The following is a 16,143-nucleotide window of genomic DNA, read 5'->3' on the forward strand; positions in this document are numbered from 1 at the left end:
GGGTGTGGCTTTTCACATTTCAAATAAGAAGGCTGTACAAAAAGTTTCCTCAAACTTTTAAAGTATGATAAACAAAATCTGTCATAAAGGTGTTATTTGACAACCATTTATTGGGAATATGCGGTGTATTTTTTAAGTAAAGCTGCAGGAAACGGCAGGTAACATCACAGGATGCTCTCATCATCGTGACATTCAAACCCAAGCCAAGCCTCTGCGTTCAATGTTTACTAGTATTCTTATTCGTAGCAAGTTATTATTAGGTGCTCTCAGTATATCTAAGGTTTCTGAGCTCTTTCTCGGAATGCAGACAACTTTTGCGGATGCGAGTCGAGGTGCGGTGCCTCAGGTTATCTAAATGCCCCGCTGATGACAAGCAGTCATGGAAAAATGCAGAGGTAGTTTCTGTGGGTATTCCCCGAGAGCATTTGACTTTGTAGACTCACTTTCTCATTTATAGCGTTGTTTTGTTCTCATTTCCTTGTTCTCATTTCCACTTTCGCAGATACGTGAGGAAAAGCACAGCTTCATTTTTCGGCCTTGACGAGGAGTCTGCTCCCGAAAGCTGCCAAAGATGGACGCTACGGCGAAAGCGACTGCTAAGCAAGCGCTACGGCGAGATCAAGGTCAGTGTACTCGCGTAATCTTAGTGCGCATCTCTAGTTTGGGAAAGGAATAACAACCATGCCACACCGGCGAAATTAACCCTTTCCTGGTCCTATGATTCCTGTCAGAATCGTAATGCATTTTTGCAGGAAATATCTGACATAGAAAAGAACAAACAACAAAACTACCAAAGCGAATAGTTTTCTTTGGCACTTTTGCCCGTTTTCATGGTTGGTGGTATGCTTTCATCTCTGATAGGAAGACGCCAATGCAAAGGGAGAGTGCTCTCTTGTAACCCAATTGTGGGCCTCGTTTGTCACTGAATGCCAGCTGGGCCGGTATTTTGTAGCGATGCCTTATGACTTATTCTATAGCAGTCTTATCATCCACCGCTCACGGCCGGCTGATCCCGTTAATAACGCGAGCGTACCGTCGCTATGACCACTTGCAAAGCGCGAATAAGTGCGAAAAGGCATTAGCACCGAAAAGGCATCGCTACAAAATACCGGCCCTGTTATAGTCTGTGATGTCCACCTATGCTACCGCTACGGATGTATCGGTAAACAGCTCTGTTCTTTATGGAATTATGCTATGAAACAACGAACACTACCTAAATAACCTCACTGCAACAAATATGCACGTTCTAGTGTATCATTCCTTTGATAAGGCGTTTATCTTTCTGGAAGGTATTTGGCTGTTTGCTTACTTTGACAGTCATCGTCAATAGCTTCCCACACAATTTTTTTCAGAAACGTGAGTGTCAGCAATGCTGATTGCATAATTAGTTGAATTCGTGCTGCGGTTAAATATGGCTGTCCCCGAGATTTCACAAATGTTCATGCGTCGCACTGCACTCGGGTTAGGCCTCTGCACTAGATTTTTTAAACCTTCTGCCTAATGCACATAACCTGCCTTAGGTGGCACAAAGTGGCCCTCAGATACTTTTATGTGGCCCACATTTCACACGATTATGGTCGTGAATTAAGCCTGAAAAACCACGTGCTGCTTACATCGCATCGAGTTTTCAGCAGTTCGCGAGAAACAAAACCTTCAATTCATAGCCAGGAATTCCAGGGGAAATGCTTTCTGTTTTTTTTTTTTTCTGGCTTTTGTCGTTCAGGTGCATGCAATATGAAATTTTCACTTCATTGAACCCCATAACTGTCAAGCCAAATCCTGAAAATGTTTTTTAGAAGTGCAAAAAGAATTAACAATGGTCGTTGTGTATTATTTCTTGTCAAAATTACAAGAAACTGAACACATACACGTGTAAAAATTAGGGAAAATTCATGATGAATGAACTCATCATTGGCACCGGAGGACGCTCATTGTGATGGCCTGTTATCTCGTCATCGGCAGCCAAGGGGTTAAAAAGAAAATTCAGACCAGAAAGGTTTTAAATGAGCACTGACAGGACACTTTGAACTCTTCATTTTTATTGCAACCTAGGAAGGTCTGAACCCTCTAAACAGCAGAAAAGCATGCTGGCATGCATCTGAATGCCTTAAATAATTTACTGTACTAATGCCTGTTTCTAAGAACCACTCTCGGTTTCGCTGACCCACCAGGTGAGTGCGTCACAACCTCACGACACCCCATCTCGCTCTGTTAATGCGATCGTTGTGACTGTCACGTGTGGCCACAGCCAGGAGAAATGCGCACAGCAGTCTTGTTTACCTCCATTTATAATCAACGTCATTATACCCAGGCTTACGTCTGCATGACATCGGCAAATCTTTGCTCTGTGGCGTCGCATCGTCACGATAATTTCGATAATGCCTGGCCCGGCCTTTCGAGACCAGCTTTAGTATAAAATTAAAAGGATCCTATAAACGTTTCCCAACCTCCGTACTTGGTAATTGTCCTTCTCTGTGTGAGAAGCGTGTGGTACTCGACAACTTCAAAAATATGTGAGTACTCCCTTTAATGGCAACAAACCCACTGTGGAAAAAGTTGTGCGTCAACCTACACTTCCTAATCTTGCGAAATTCGAGTGTGGTCGAAACGCTTACCCGAAGGTTCAGATAGCTCCTCCAGAGGGGACCAGTGTAATTCACTGTACAGGAAAATGCACAATCACTAGTGAGAAGAACGTGATGACAGTTCAGAGATACTTTTACAGGAGTTTCCATAGATCCGTAGTACTCAAGTGAAATGCAGATAAAACTTCCGGTGCCTGCTATTTCCCAAGCCAGTGAATATTATACCGTACTTACTGTCGTCTAACACGCACTGTTTTTTTTTTTTCTTTCTATTTGAATAATTTACGAAAGAATACATGCACACACGTCGGAATCGAGTGTGAAACCACAATTGCAATAATGACAAGCTATCGTTGTTGGCATTCAAGATTGTTGTAAAATCCAAACCAATTCATAGGTAAGCTGCAACCATAGGGCCTGCAACCTGCTGCTTTGTGCCCGCTTTGTAAGTTTGTTAGCTTGCCATATTCCGCAAGGCATTTAATTAAGAAATGCGGTGCCACAAATCCCATGGACAGCATTGAAGATGGTCTCGCCATGCACTGTTTATACAGCAATAAGGAACTGTCCGAAAGGGACGAAGGGTGGCACCTTGCTTAATACTAATGTTGCTTGGATTCAATCTTTTTTTTTTTTTTTCTAAGCGAGAACAAATCGCCATTACATCCTCTCTTACAATGAAAATCTGGGAAGTGAACATTCAACGCTATTGCGTTTTTACCTCCTGACAGTGAAAATCATGTGCCCGTTACAATTTGAGGGTGCGTTAGAACAGAGAAACTACGGTAATTCCATCCACATTTGGTCGGTGGCGGGTGAACCATTATTTAGAAATCAGCAAGTGGCCTGGGGAAAAAAAAACCTCTCGCTTCTGCTTGCACCTGTGTGCCCGGTGTGCGCAGTTTATTTATCACTTTTCTTGTTGTGCCATTTTTTTTTTTAGGTGTGTCATGTATGTAGGTCATGTGTGCTCAGACTTATTTCCGGAAACCTAGCACATGTGTTGCTTGGTGCACCACACGCTTGCCTTGTTGGCATGAATAGGCTGTCTGTCGTGAGAGCTTTTAGCTATGCAAAACTGACTTCGCTCTTTTTTTCACGAGGTCCCCTTTCTCAGTGAACCTGTTTAGCACGCAGTGAGGATTTAATCAGTTAACAGCCACCAGTTGACTAAGTTTGCCTTTTGCAATCTGTTGTAAATGACCATTTGTGGGTGATTTTATGGTACATCTGCTTCTTTTTGGAACACCTGTTGAGTGGGAGCACAGCTCTCAGTGTAGAAGTATGATGCTTGTAAAAGTCAAGAAGCATTGGGTGCGTCAGGTAAGGAGTTACTCCCTTCTAATCTTTTTAATTGGTGTATTTGCCCTGAGGCCTATGTAGTAAAAGAAATGGATAAACAGGGAAATCAAACAAACACATGCAACACTGTGTGATGCAGGAACTGCAGCAATAAGCTAGCATATTTGTTGTTTATTACCCAACAGGCACAGTTTTCTAGAACACTTGGCTTGAGTTTGGCCGCCCTGAGCGTCTTGTGCCAAATATCCTGAGCACTGTAATAATATATTCACTACAGTAAGTGATATCTTCACTGCAGAAGATTCTTTTTTTTTCCCCTGTAAAATTTGCTGAAGCAAAGTTTTACTGTTTGTTTGTGTTCGCATTTCAGTGTGGCATGACAGTATGTTCTGAACATCGGTGTATTCACATTCTTTTTTTTTTTTTTTTTTTTCACTGAATGGCACAGGAGCAGTACATGCGATCCAAGGACTGGCACCTATCGCACCTACAACCTCTCCGCGTGGACGACACCCAGGACTCGGTCGTGCGGAGGTCCATCTCCGCGAGGGAGACCGCGGCGGAGCCGTTTCACCGAGACCCGGTCTACAAGTTGACCTGGGACGGTCTCACCTTCCTCACGACGGTGAGGGAACGGTCATTTGGCTAATTGAAACTCGGGTGTTATGGGCCTAATACGCCATGTTAGATGCAAGCAAGGTCTCGCAGTCTATTTCAGGCAAATGAGTTTCAATCGTATGGAAATTTTGTTTATAACGGTGTCGCTGAATGGTGAAAGAGACAGCTCGAATGGTCCCAATTGGCTCATGGATGGTGGATTGGGATAGCGATTTGGCAAGTGGTGAAAGAGATGATCATACGGGCATCTACAGTAAAACACCCATCAGAAGAAGGTGACACAGCTCTAAAATGATATATCCCAAGTACATGCTGACACTGACCCGGGGTAGTAATTAGTTACTAGCAGTTAACTATGCAACCATCTCTTTTGGTGACTTTGTCCTTTGTTGTCGATATACGACACATAGTATTGCAGTGGGTGTCAAAAAGTTGAATCATTTGTGCACTACAGTTTCTTTGACATCTGGTGTTTTAATTTCAAGGCTGTATCTGGTATTTAATTTCATTCTCAAATGAAAATTTCAAATTTATTTTAAATTTATTTTATTTAATTTGGTATTTTAATATCAAGGTTGCATAATTTGTGCGACAGTTTGTTTGATTGCATAGCACACAGTAAGGAATAGGACTTGACACAGAAGGAATAATGGGAGACACTCTGTCAAGGACTTTAAACTCAGGTGGCTCGTGTCAGATTCCTGGCTTTGTTTGCCCTTTAAAGCATTGTCAGCACCTCTAAGCACGTCTGCGCATTTGAATAAATTGCTTTTCATCTTTTTGCAGCCATAATGCACACCTGCCAACTGTCCTGAATTTCCTGTCAAGTTTGCAAGTTCAGGCTCATTAAATTTTACGAATGTCGCATTGGGTTTTATGTAAAATAAATTCCATTCTTAAGTGAGGAAGTTTAGAGATGTGGCAGCACGAGATTGCAAAGGAATGCATGAAAAAAGTGTTCTCATGGTACCAGCGCCGTCCTCTTGTGGTAGCGCAAGACACCATGCCCAATAACTCTAGAGAGGGTGTTCAACCTCCTTTCTTATTCTCCTCTCCTACTGCCCTGACGCTCCATAATGGGCTTTAAAGGTGAATTGTCGATAAATAAGTGCATATGAATCCTGCAGAAAGTGCGTGCTAAGGGCAGGCTTTAAAGAAAAAGGAATACCTGTACCCCCCTTTCCCCCTGTGTCGTGCCTGGGGGATTTTTACGCATCCTTAACCCCGTTCATGCCAGGGCCAAGCTGGGTTCGTCACCGTGTTTTTTGTAAAAGAAAAATGACCAATGTCGAGCTCAGCTTGTCAACGGTACTTCTTTTTTTCTAGCAATGCCATCGACGAGCCGGTTTCATCTTGGTGCTTTGTTGTGCTTCCCGTAGATGGCAGCTCACAATCCTTGCGGGCATCGCAAGCAGGAGCGAGTTTATTCTGACAGAGGAAGTAAAACATGTTAACTTAGCACAAAAGGGGGTCAATGTTCGCGGGTTGACAGGTATGGTGATGCGTCACGACGTTGCTAAGTAGTGCGATTTCTGTTTCTCAGGAGGTGCGGAAGCGGCTGTCGGGAGGCCCGCAGCTGGCAAGGCGGGGTTCCCTCCGCCGCAGCTTCATGCCTTCGGCGGAAGACGTCAACGTCCCCGAAGCCGTGCTCGAGGGCAGCAGCCTCGGCAGCCTCTCCCAGGTTAGTCCGTCATCCCGCGTGCGATCCACTCTGGCACTCAAGGAACTTCCTAAAGAAAGTTTCATGAAAGGGCTCACTGACAGTGACGTTTTACTAAGCAGGTTGTGCGTTCGAATGCCAGTTGCAGCAGCCGTATTCTGCTATCAGTGATGCCAAGTGACTGTATCTCTTACTTTCTCGCTTTATTTATTCGTTTCTTTTTTTTTTCTTTTTCTTTTCTTTTTCTGAGGGAGAAGAGATTTAGTCAGCAAAAATTCTAATTTTATTTTGTTAGGATTTCTGCATACTTGCCCTGCCATTCACATTATAAGGTAACCTTTTATAACATGGGTTCATTGTGTAAAGGTAGACAGACCATTGTGAATACTGCGAGGTTTATGAATTTGTGAATGGGACAACATACTATACCTCCTCCAGCAACGTCTCTCTTAAAGTGTACCCACACATCGGACGGTTTCGCAGACAGCTCTTCTGCACGCAATAATTCTGCAGCAACATCCAGCTACGAAGGGGACCGACGTGATAGACGAGGTGAGCAGACGACAGACCAGGAAACATGTTACTGCTCTCTACCCAACACTGTCTGCAAGTGGTAGCTGCAGGCTCGTTTGAGAGTAACGTCGAGACGAAGGTTGCGAGGAAACGATGGCTGACCACAAGGGCTGTTGCTTTTGTCTAAATTGCACCATTGTGAGCATGTATTTGCTTCCTCAAAAGTGATATTATTGGCAAATTGACAGCAATTATACCTCACTTTCAAAAGTATTCTAGGCTAAATTCGCAGGTGTTCATCGCCAGAATCCGGATGTGAGCAAATAGCTAGGCGTTTCCCACCTGTGTGCATTTGGGGACGAGGCACTTGCAACATGCAAACCATGATGTGTAGTTGCACGATGCACCATCAGGCACGGAGAATCTGGATTTATTCCTCAATGTGGATGCACTATGAGAGGCAGTGGTCTCCGTGAATAACATAACAAAAGTTCTTAGCAGATATGCCAGGCCGTAACAGCACTTATTTTGTCGCTGACGCCCTTTGAATGCTGCTTACCCTTTCACAGTAGCTTGCAACCTGGCATTGCTTGTGAACACATTTGGACGAACGACGTCCCCCACCTTCATTGCAGATGCCCGCACCTTCCGACGAGCTGGTGGACGACGTGTTTTTCGACAAGACGCCGACCGCCACACCGTCGGTGTCGGCGGTGGCGGCGGCCGCCGCGCCTGTGTGGCCAACGCCTCGCACCCCCGTGGAGCCGCATTCGCACTTGGCCATCCACCGGACCAACACAGCAGCCATGGTGCAGGGCCAGCGGAAGGAGTCCACCCGGTGGAAGAGGCCCGCCTCGGTCCACGAGGATGTCACGGACGGTCGCCTCTCCGTCGGCATGAACCGCATCGGTGATAAGGTACGACCAGAGTTCTTCCATCATTCCTATTCTTCGCGTCATACATGGCAGGCGATGCTACAAGGCCAGATAGACTCACTCGCTCCTCGAATGTGCGAGCAAAAATGAGTGCGTCACACGTGAAAGAAATATATAGGTATGTGTAAAGCGATTCGGAGTAACACTAAGTCTCGTACCTTTATGCCACAAAAGATAGCGTAATTATTACATTGAAGAAGTCACAGATACGAACCTAGTTACTACTGAACAAGTGTAGTGACACCCTCCTGTGGCCAGCAGCCACAGTGCACCGCTTGCGCTTGCGACCAAAACATCGTACGCCGCATACTGTCAACAGAAAGATGCACAAATATCCGCTTTGACGCAACTTCACGGCCACAAGTTGTAGCTGCAACATAATGCAGTAGTTATTCCGCAGAAAGCATCACAAATCAAAAACATCTGCAGCGCAAACCACGTGGAGTAAGACCTCTCTGACCGCACTGCTTGTGTAGCTTCTGCTGTGTAGCCTCAAGTAGGACGTAGTATGAGACGTCCATCAACGTCCTCCTTCCATCAACGTCCTCCTTTTTCGCACGCTGTACCAAACTTGCCAGTTGTGGCGTTCTTACGTCGTCGCCCATCGCTGTTGTCGCACCAGGTGCTTGACTGGTGCCTGGAGAACTCCAACCGGCGCCAGTACGGAATGGGCATGGTGGGGAAGCTGTTGCAGAGAAGCTTCCGGCGCGACCGCATCACGCAGGACGTGCGGCAGCAGCTGGAGGACATCGAGGACCACAGGTAGGCTCTCGCACTTCCCAGTCACCTCGGAGGAGGGGTCTTGTTTGGCGAAGAGTGCACACCTGTCTCACTTTGAGCTCACCAGTTGTGACCTCCTGTAACCACTTAGGATATCTTTGCTTTTCACGGCCATTGATTGAAAGGGCCATGGAGGGGTCGTTCAGCTCTTCTCAGTTTATTATTGTAATTGAGAGTAGAAAGGCCAGTATGGCTATGCACACACACACAACAAAATAAAGCTGGGCTCTCGATGCACATTTAGCGCGAAATTTCAGTTTTAAATGGCTGCCTTTAAGCGTCTCCCTCCTACAATTAGTGCGATTTTGGCTTGGAATGTGTGATGTCAAGGAGTGTGGGGCCACCGCTGTGTCATCTGCTCCGAAACATTCCATAAGCGTGTGCACGTTGTGCCGGACTCTCCTTGCCTTGTACGTTCTCACACCCAATGGCACAGTAAGAATGTTGCCCATTCCATTGTTCCCACAATTATTTCACTTGCACAACAAAAAAACACGGGCTGGAGAGCGATCGCAGAAATTATCTTGGGCTGACCTCTGAGAGGTACTTGTGAAAATGAAACCACGCGTATACCACGCATGGCAGAATGCACTTCGTTTCGTCACCTGTCAATGTTGCCAGACTGCTATAGGGTTCAACTGCTATATTAAAAAAAAATTGAAGTACAAATTTTCTACCACACCAAATGCGCTAAAATTTTGCCAGCTAGGTGTGTGACGGGTACGGTTTAGCATGCAATTTAATGCAGAAAATTCGGTGTCGTGGCCCCTTTACGCACCAAGTACTATTCTTCTTCGTTTGATTACAATGGTTGCACCAAATTTGTGTTACTTTACACGCGTTGTATTGCTGCTTGTGTGTTGGGTAAGGCACCTCTGTTCAGGTATTCCTTGCCTCTTCTTGAAGTCGGTTGTCAATTCCAGAAATAAACTCACGTTCATTCACATTCGCATTTCTTGTCCAGGCCGTACTTCACCTACTGGGTGACCACAGTCCAGGTCCTGATCACCATCATCTCCTTGGCCGTGTACGGCTTCGGTCCCGTCGGATTTCACAAGACGCAGAGGACGAGCCTGGTGAGACGAGATGCTTCGAGCCCTGCGAGCGTTTTTCACACTACCGTTCCTTCTGAGATCTAACTCCTAAGTTGGCACCCGAAAAACCCGCTCCAAAAGCTGTTCCAAAACCTGCAGCTCAGTTTACTGCAAAGTTCACCACTAGACAGTGCGCTATGTAGGGTATGTACCATGAGGGAAAACCTGGAATTTTGAGGAAATTTCTAGGTTCTGTGACATTCCAGGGAAAAAAAAAGAATTCTCACTCTGGTTTGCTTCGAATTGTGGAAATCAGTACTTCGAGTATTAATGGTGAAGTTAGTGGTATTCCAGAAGAAAGCAAAGCTTTTTTTTAACTGATACTGCATAATATGCATATAATTGTCTTTTGTTGGTTTTGCAAGCGTGAGCCTGGCCAGGTGGTTGTAATGTTGCGACACATTTGGTTCTGTCAATTCTGATAGCGTATCAAACCTGATTTATAGCTTAGGTGTAGTAGTTGCTGAAGATTGCAGGCTACCACAATAACTTGGCAAGCTATAAACCACCATTTTTATTTTTCCTGGCACCTGAATCTAGACTGCTAGGAAATTTTCATAAACACATTAGAGGAAAAGCCAGGAAAAATCACAGAGAATTTGAAAGTGCCCCATAGTATATGACAACCTGAATATCCTATACAGATATTTGCAGTGGTAGCTCATTGGCTATTGCATTCTTCTCATGAGCACAAGGTCACCGGTTCGAATCCCAGGCATGGCAGCCGCATTCCAATGCGAGTGGAATGCCAAAACGCTTGCGTTCCGTGCTTTGGGTGCAAGTTTAGGGACACTAGAGAAAAAACTAAGTTTAGCTGTATTAGTGTTATTAACATACAGTCAAACTTCGATATAACGAAATTTGCGATGTAACGAACTATTTCTATTTCCCCATCTTAGTTCTATTGAATTAATGAAACCTCAGTATAACGAAATTCTCGATATAACGGAGTTTTTTGATGCAAATGCAACTTCATTATATCGAGGTTTGACTGTATATTTATATAGTGCAATATAATATAGTATTAACATTTATAGTATAATTAAGTTTAGCTGTATTTGCAATGCCGAAAAAGATACTCCTACCATGAGAAGGGGCTTGGCAAGCATAAGACGACGGAAAAAAAACTAAAGACAGACGGTGATGCCGCCTTGAAGTTCCCACATCAGCTTGCCGCAATGTCGTGGATTTTGACGCCGTCTCCTTGAGTCTGTTAATTTCCTATAGTCAATGGTGAACTACATTGTATTCTAAAAGAGCTAATGACAGAACTTGACAAGTTTTTTTTTTTAGCTTTTACTAAGCCACGATGCCCCAAGTACGACAAAATACACTGAAATTTGTGACGTCACGCTGACGTATCGTTTAGAAGTGCTTCGTTTATATGGCACGACTGTATGGTTTATGTCACTGCAAAACTGAAACACACAGGAACACTAACACGGACTTTTGCGACGAGACGAACACAGACCTTGCGCACATTTTGCACAAGGTTCGTACCATACACCATGCAGTCATGTCATATCGGCACCGGTGTATGGTGCAAAATTTAAAAAGAAAATGAAACTTTGACCCTAATTTCTTTTTCTAGTAATCAACCTATTACAGTGAAATTAATGAATATTGAGTTTTAAAAGAACATTTTGTGTCCAAATTGCTATAAAGTTTCTCTTCAGTTTTCCTATGAGAATTGAGTGTACTGTGTGTTCTCACTTCCTGTTGCCTGTTCGTTCACATAATTTTTTTCTCTGCTTCGCTGTTCACCGTGAAATGGATGATGTTTCTACATTGTCTCCGTTAACTTAGCACCCATCAACTGACCTCCACGGTTTTGGTTCCTCGCAGGTAATGGTGACAACGCTAACGCTGCAGCAGGTAGATTTCTATGAACCGGACAACTTCTGGGTCGGGCCCAGAGCGGTGAGAAATTGCACTTCTGCGCTTCTGTTTAACACGCGCCACTGTTATACGCATTGTTTATCTCAGAACTACTCCTGTTCGGGCCATTTCATGCGATACACTTGCCTGGCAAGTTACCTCATTTACATTACTCACAGTAAAGTTAATTCAATAGACTTCTGTTGCATCCATGTAAACGTGCCTTGTGTCTGTTGTGCATCGTGGTCGTCCTTTGAGGTAACGTAATGTGACAATGCTATATATGACTAGACGAAAGGAAGGACATTCGTAGCTACATTTCTGCACTGCCTGGCTTATCTCATCTTGTATGATACTGTGTTTAAGCTACTTATCAATGCCCGGCTTCCTATTAACAGATAGGCGCGAATAGAACCTAACGACCATGGAACGAGCGATAATTTGATAGTTAGCGCTGTAGTCGGGCCGGCCATGTAATGCATGGAGCACATAACCAATGGTCTATTCGAGTGCCTGCACAGAGGGTTCTAATGGCAGGAAAAATGCAGGCAATGGTGGCAGAGATTAGGGTTAGAGATTAGGGTAGGTGTTTAGGGTAGATTAGGGTAGGGGTAGGTAGGGGTAGTACAGGGGTTTAGTAACTAAGGGGACTGCTGTGATTGTGGAGTGGTGGAGTGTGGAGTGATTGTGGAGTGTCGGAGTAAGCTGACGGGTGACGATGAGGTCCTCTTAACTGTACCCGCATGTATTACCGATTAGTCTGATTGTGACCATGCCTTCTCCTCGTGGGACAATCGCAGGAGAATCGGGCTTACGATGGCCTCAGTGGAGTGCCCTCGTTTCAAAATGTGGTCTCGCTTTCATTGAAGATGACTCCACTTCACGAAATGTTGGTGCCAGCGACTGATGCCCTGGCCCTGTTGCAGCTCTGGTTCTCACAGGCTCACCATTTGCTTTACCTTTTGGATTTGCTGTTGTATTGATTGAGAAAGGAATCGGATTATCACTGCATAGACATATGTGAGCACATTGTAGTCTAGGTTTTTTTTTACTTGTGACGGCTGCTTGAGGCCTTAACCATTTCAGCTAGAACATGGTCCCATTTGGGAATACTGTATAGACTCGTGTAAGGGCCGCACCCGTCTGAGAGTCGCACCCCCAACTTGGCAGCCCGAAATTTGAAGAAAAAAAGATTTCCAACAGAGAAGCAATCCCTTTAGGTGCCCCGATGCCACACGTGTGCATTCGCGAATTTTTGCACAACGCGAGAGCCATCTAGTAGTGACATCTACTATCTAGAGCCTTCTAGAAGCGGTCCTTACACGGGACTGAACCATCCGGTGTAAGGGCCGCACCTTGTCAAAATTGTGAAAAAAAAAGTGCAGCCCTTACACGAGTCTATACGCGTAACCTACATAAGCTAAAAGAAATGTTTAGATACAGACACATAAAAAACACTTCCACAATGCTAAACAGTGTTGCGCAATATTATACAGCTGCATTAGAAAGACAGTACAATGTATAGAAATAGAATGCAATAGAAGGACCACATGTACCTGAAGGTAGATATAGAAGTATACAAGCACAAAAAAAAAGAAGAAAAAGAAAGATTTGATTGAAACAGTAATTTATACGAATACAATGCATTAGGACTGTCAAGCATGTGAAGAGATGTGCAGTTATGTGGAATTATGCAAATGTAAAAATGATCGCCGCTGCTTTCAGGCGGACCTGGTTCACTTAGGGGCCAAGTTTACGCCTTGTATGAGGAGAGACCGTCGGATCCATGACAGCATAGCCAAGGACCGGCGGAAAGAGCGCAACACAGCCTGTTGCGTCCGCAATGACCGCTCAGGTTGCGTGCAGACTTCCCGCGACAAATGCTCGGTGAGTTGGCAACTCGACTTTGCACCGTCTCATTCTTATCCCTGTTGCTGGCTTTTGCTTTTGTCGCTGCAGTCGAGACGAATCCACCCGTTGGATTTAGAAGCGAGCGTACAGGCTTATCTTTATCCCTTGCACTTTCCTCCTCTGTGTGAATGTTGCTCTACTTGTTCAAAAAAGTGCTGCTTCTGCAAGTTCGGTTATGTGTGTTTTGCTGTACCAAACGGAGCCTGTAGAGAGCTTTAGTAATCTGCATTGTTGGGCGAGTTGGTACATAATTAGAGGGCAAGAACGAGCAAGAAATTTGGCGGGCAGAAGGGAGGACACGGGTCAGGCGTGTGCTTACAACCGAGTTTATTGAGTCCAGAACGTCAAAAATAAACCTTCCCCCAGATAGTCAGGCATGGGCACAGTGAAAAGCGCCAAGTGCAAAGAAGCTTATCCATCATGTCAAATTCCGTTTTCTTTAACAAAACAAAGGTGTCACTGATACACATGTCACCATCCCGACGAATAAAGTAAGCCTCTAGCCAGCTCACATGTGACATATTTTTCTTACGAGCACGCTAATAGACGTGAACAACGGCTTGCACGAGCACTCCTGACAAGCGAAGTCATGTTCTTGGGACCTATCATTATTGCATCTGCCTGTGTGCCCGATATAAGCAGAGCCTCATATATATGTTTTGGGCAAAAACTCACATTGTCGTTATTGCAGCTTTGGCAAGCTGACGTTTTCATGCCTCAATTTTGGCTTGGGTCAGCAGCTTCTTTCGGCAGGGCATTTTGGTGGGAAGTTTTGACGTGCCCACTCACCGTGAATCGTTGTGGCACAAGAGCCCGACGAGTTAGTGGGGCCCTTGTGGCCCGAGACGCGCTGTGTTGTTTTCCTCTTGTGTAGCACTTTGAGGCGGTGCCGTGAAACCAAAACGAAATCGAGCTAGCGGGCGACACCAGAATCGATGCCGCCAGATTGGAACATGACACTCACTGCAGCAAGGAACAGTGGCGCGTTTCGATTGTCGCCTATTAAAAGCGTGCGATACGCTTCTAACGACACTACACCACATGTGCTGTGAAACAGATAGGTGAAGGTGCTTATCACAATAGGGTTGGCAGCAGTAGCTGAATATGTGACATGCGAGGGCCCGCGAAGAGATTTGCTGGTACCGGAAGAGGAAGCCGAGTGTGTGCTGGCATTTTCTCGTGGCACGGGCGGGCGAGTACGGTAGGGAAGCTGCCGTGACAGGCGCCTACCGTTCTTGATTGTGCGTCCCTCGCGCATTTTCTTGTTCACATGGGATCTGGCATCCGGAACGTATTATATCCCGTAAAATAGAAGCGTAACTGTATTGGGTCATTCTTGTGTTCTCGATCGCCAACTTGTCACCAGGATATCGTGCAAAACGGGATCACATCAATAAGGTTCTACTATTTGTAGCCACATCAATGTGCGCATGCCTGACAATCTGAGGGACGGTTTCTTCTTGGCGTGCTGGATTCAATAAACTCAGTTGTAAGCGCGCACCTGTCCTGTGTCCTCCCTTGTCCCCGTCACATTTTGTGCTCATTGCTACCTTCTAATTAAGAGTGCTTTAGTCTGTCTGTAAACGCATTACAGTTTACGGAATACTGGAATATACGAGACGTGGACTGACTGCAGTTGTTAAACGTTTGTAGCGCCATCTTGTGGCGCATGTGGTCAACCACAACTTATCGGAAACGTTTTTGTGCTGCATGACTGCTTCTTGTCTAAGGAAAAGAAAATATCTGGTATGTATTAGTGATTATGTAACTGCCTAGCGGCTTACAGTAGTCACTAGGAGGTGCATGGGCTGTCATGCAAACGCCAGTGTTGTGCTGGGTAGAAGTTGAACTCGGCTTCACAAGATGGCGCAATCGGCGCTTTGGCTCACGTTCACATTTCCGCGATTCCAGTCACCCGTAATGCTCGTACCTAGGCAGACAAGCCGGAAGTCTCCAATATTTGCTCGTTATGTGAACTGTCCATAAATTATTCCACTTCACGGAATACCGGTACACCAGAGGTGTGAACTGCTGCAGCGGCACTGGTAGCACCGTCTGGTGACGTTTTATTTAACCAGAGCCTGTTAGAGACATTTTTACATTGTGTTGTTTTTGCAGAAAGGGGAAAAAAAAAAACGAAAAAATTATACCAACGTAAATTAGTGTTGCTGCTTACACCAGGCAGTACGGTACAATGCGATCGTTGCAGCTATAGTTCTGTGCGCTCTAGTTGATGTAAGCATCACAAGATGGCGACGCAATCACCATTGTACACATCCGTCCCTCCAGTGTGCCTGTGCTCCACAAGCCATAATATGTTTTACAGGCAGCCTAAATCTCTGCAGCATAGCCTTTCACTAATAAGCATTTTGCCTGCAAGCAAGAAATTTTGTATATGTATTGTGTGTTTCTTTTTCGACAATCTGCTGTGTCACTTCTTCTCTTGATGAACTCTGTTCTATGTACCATAAGCAGCTCATTTTTCCAGAGTGTGTAGCTCAGGCACCAAGCAGAAAGGTCAAAACACGAAGGTCAAGAGTCATGGTGCTTGCATTTTTCTGCCCCAGTTTGCTCTGTACGTGTAGTTCTGTTTCGTGCATGCAGAAGCAGAATTCTCTAAAACGAGCAAAGTTACCTGCGTGAAAATAATTAAACATACTCTGTTTAAAAGTAACACAATTCAAGCAACTAGCCACCACTAGCTTCATTTACCAGGTGTCCGGAGTGTTGCATTACTGCTTTATAATCATTTTACTATCCCTCGCACCTCTTGTATTGAATTTCTTGAGTCTAGTTGACTGCTGAGTGAGTTTTTGCAATTAGTTTTTAATTCTGCTTAAGTCGCATTTATCAAATCCTGTAATGCC

General features: G+C 44.9%; 1 protein-coding gene across 1 annotated transcript in view; it reads left to right on the forward strand.

Annotated features, from left to right (window-relative positions):
- The window catches only part of LOC119453082 (inactive rhomboid protein 1-like), a 45,374-nt gene that overhangs the window by 12,193 nt on the left and 17,038 nt on the right, over nt 1-16,143 (forward strand). Inside the window, 8 exon segments of the mRNA XM_037715075.2 lie at nt 503-623; nt 4,336-4,512; nt 6,049-6,186; nt 7,314-7,595; nt 8,236-8,375; nt 9,358-9,469; nt 11,333-11,407; nt 13,091-13,252. Coding sequence (XP_037571003.1) covers nt 503-623; nt 4,336-4,512; nt 6,049-6,186; nt 7,314-7,595; nt 8,236-8,375; nt 9,358-9,469; nt 11,333-11,407; nt 13,091-13,252 — 1,207 coding nt within the window.

Source organism: Dermacentor silvarum, chromosome 5, assembly GCF_013339745.2.
Source record: "Dermacentor silvarum isolate Dsil-2018 chromosome 5, BIME_Dsil_1.4, whole genome shotgun sequence".
In the NCBI taxonomy this organism is placed as follows: Eukaryota; Metazoa; Arthropoda; class Arachnida; order Ixodida; family Ixodidae; genus Dermacentor; species Dermacentor silvarum.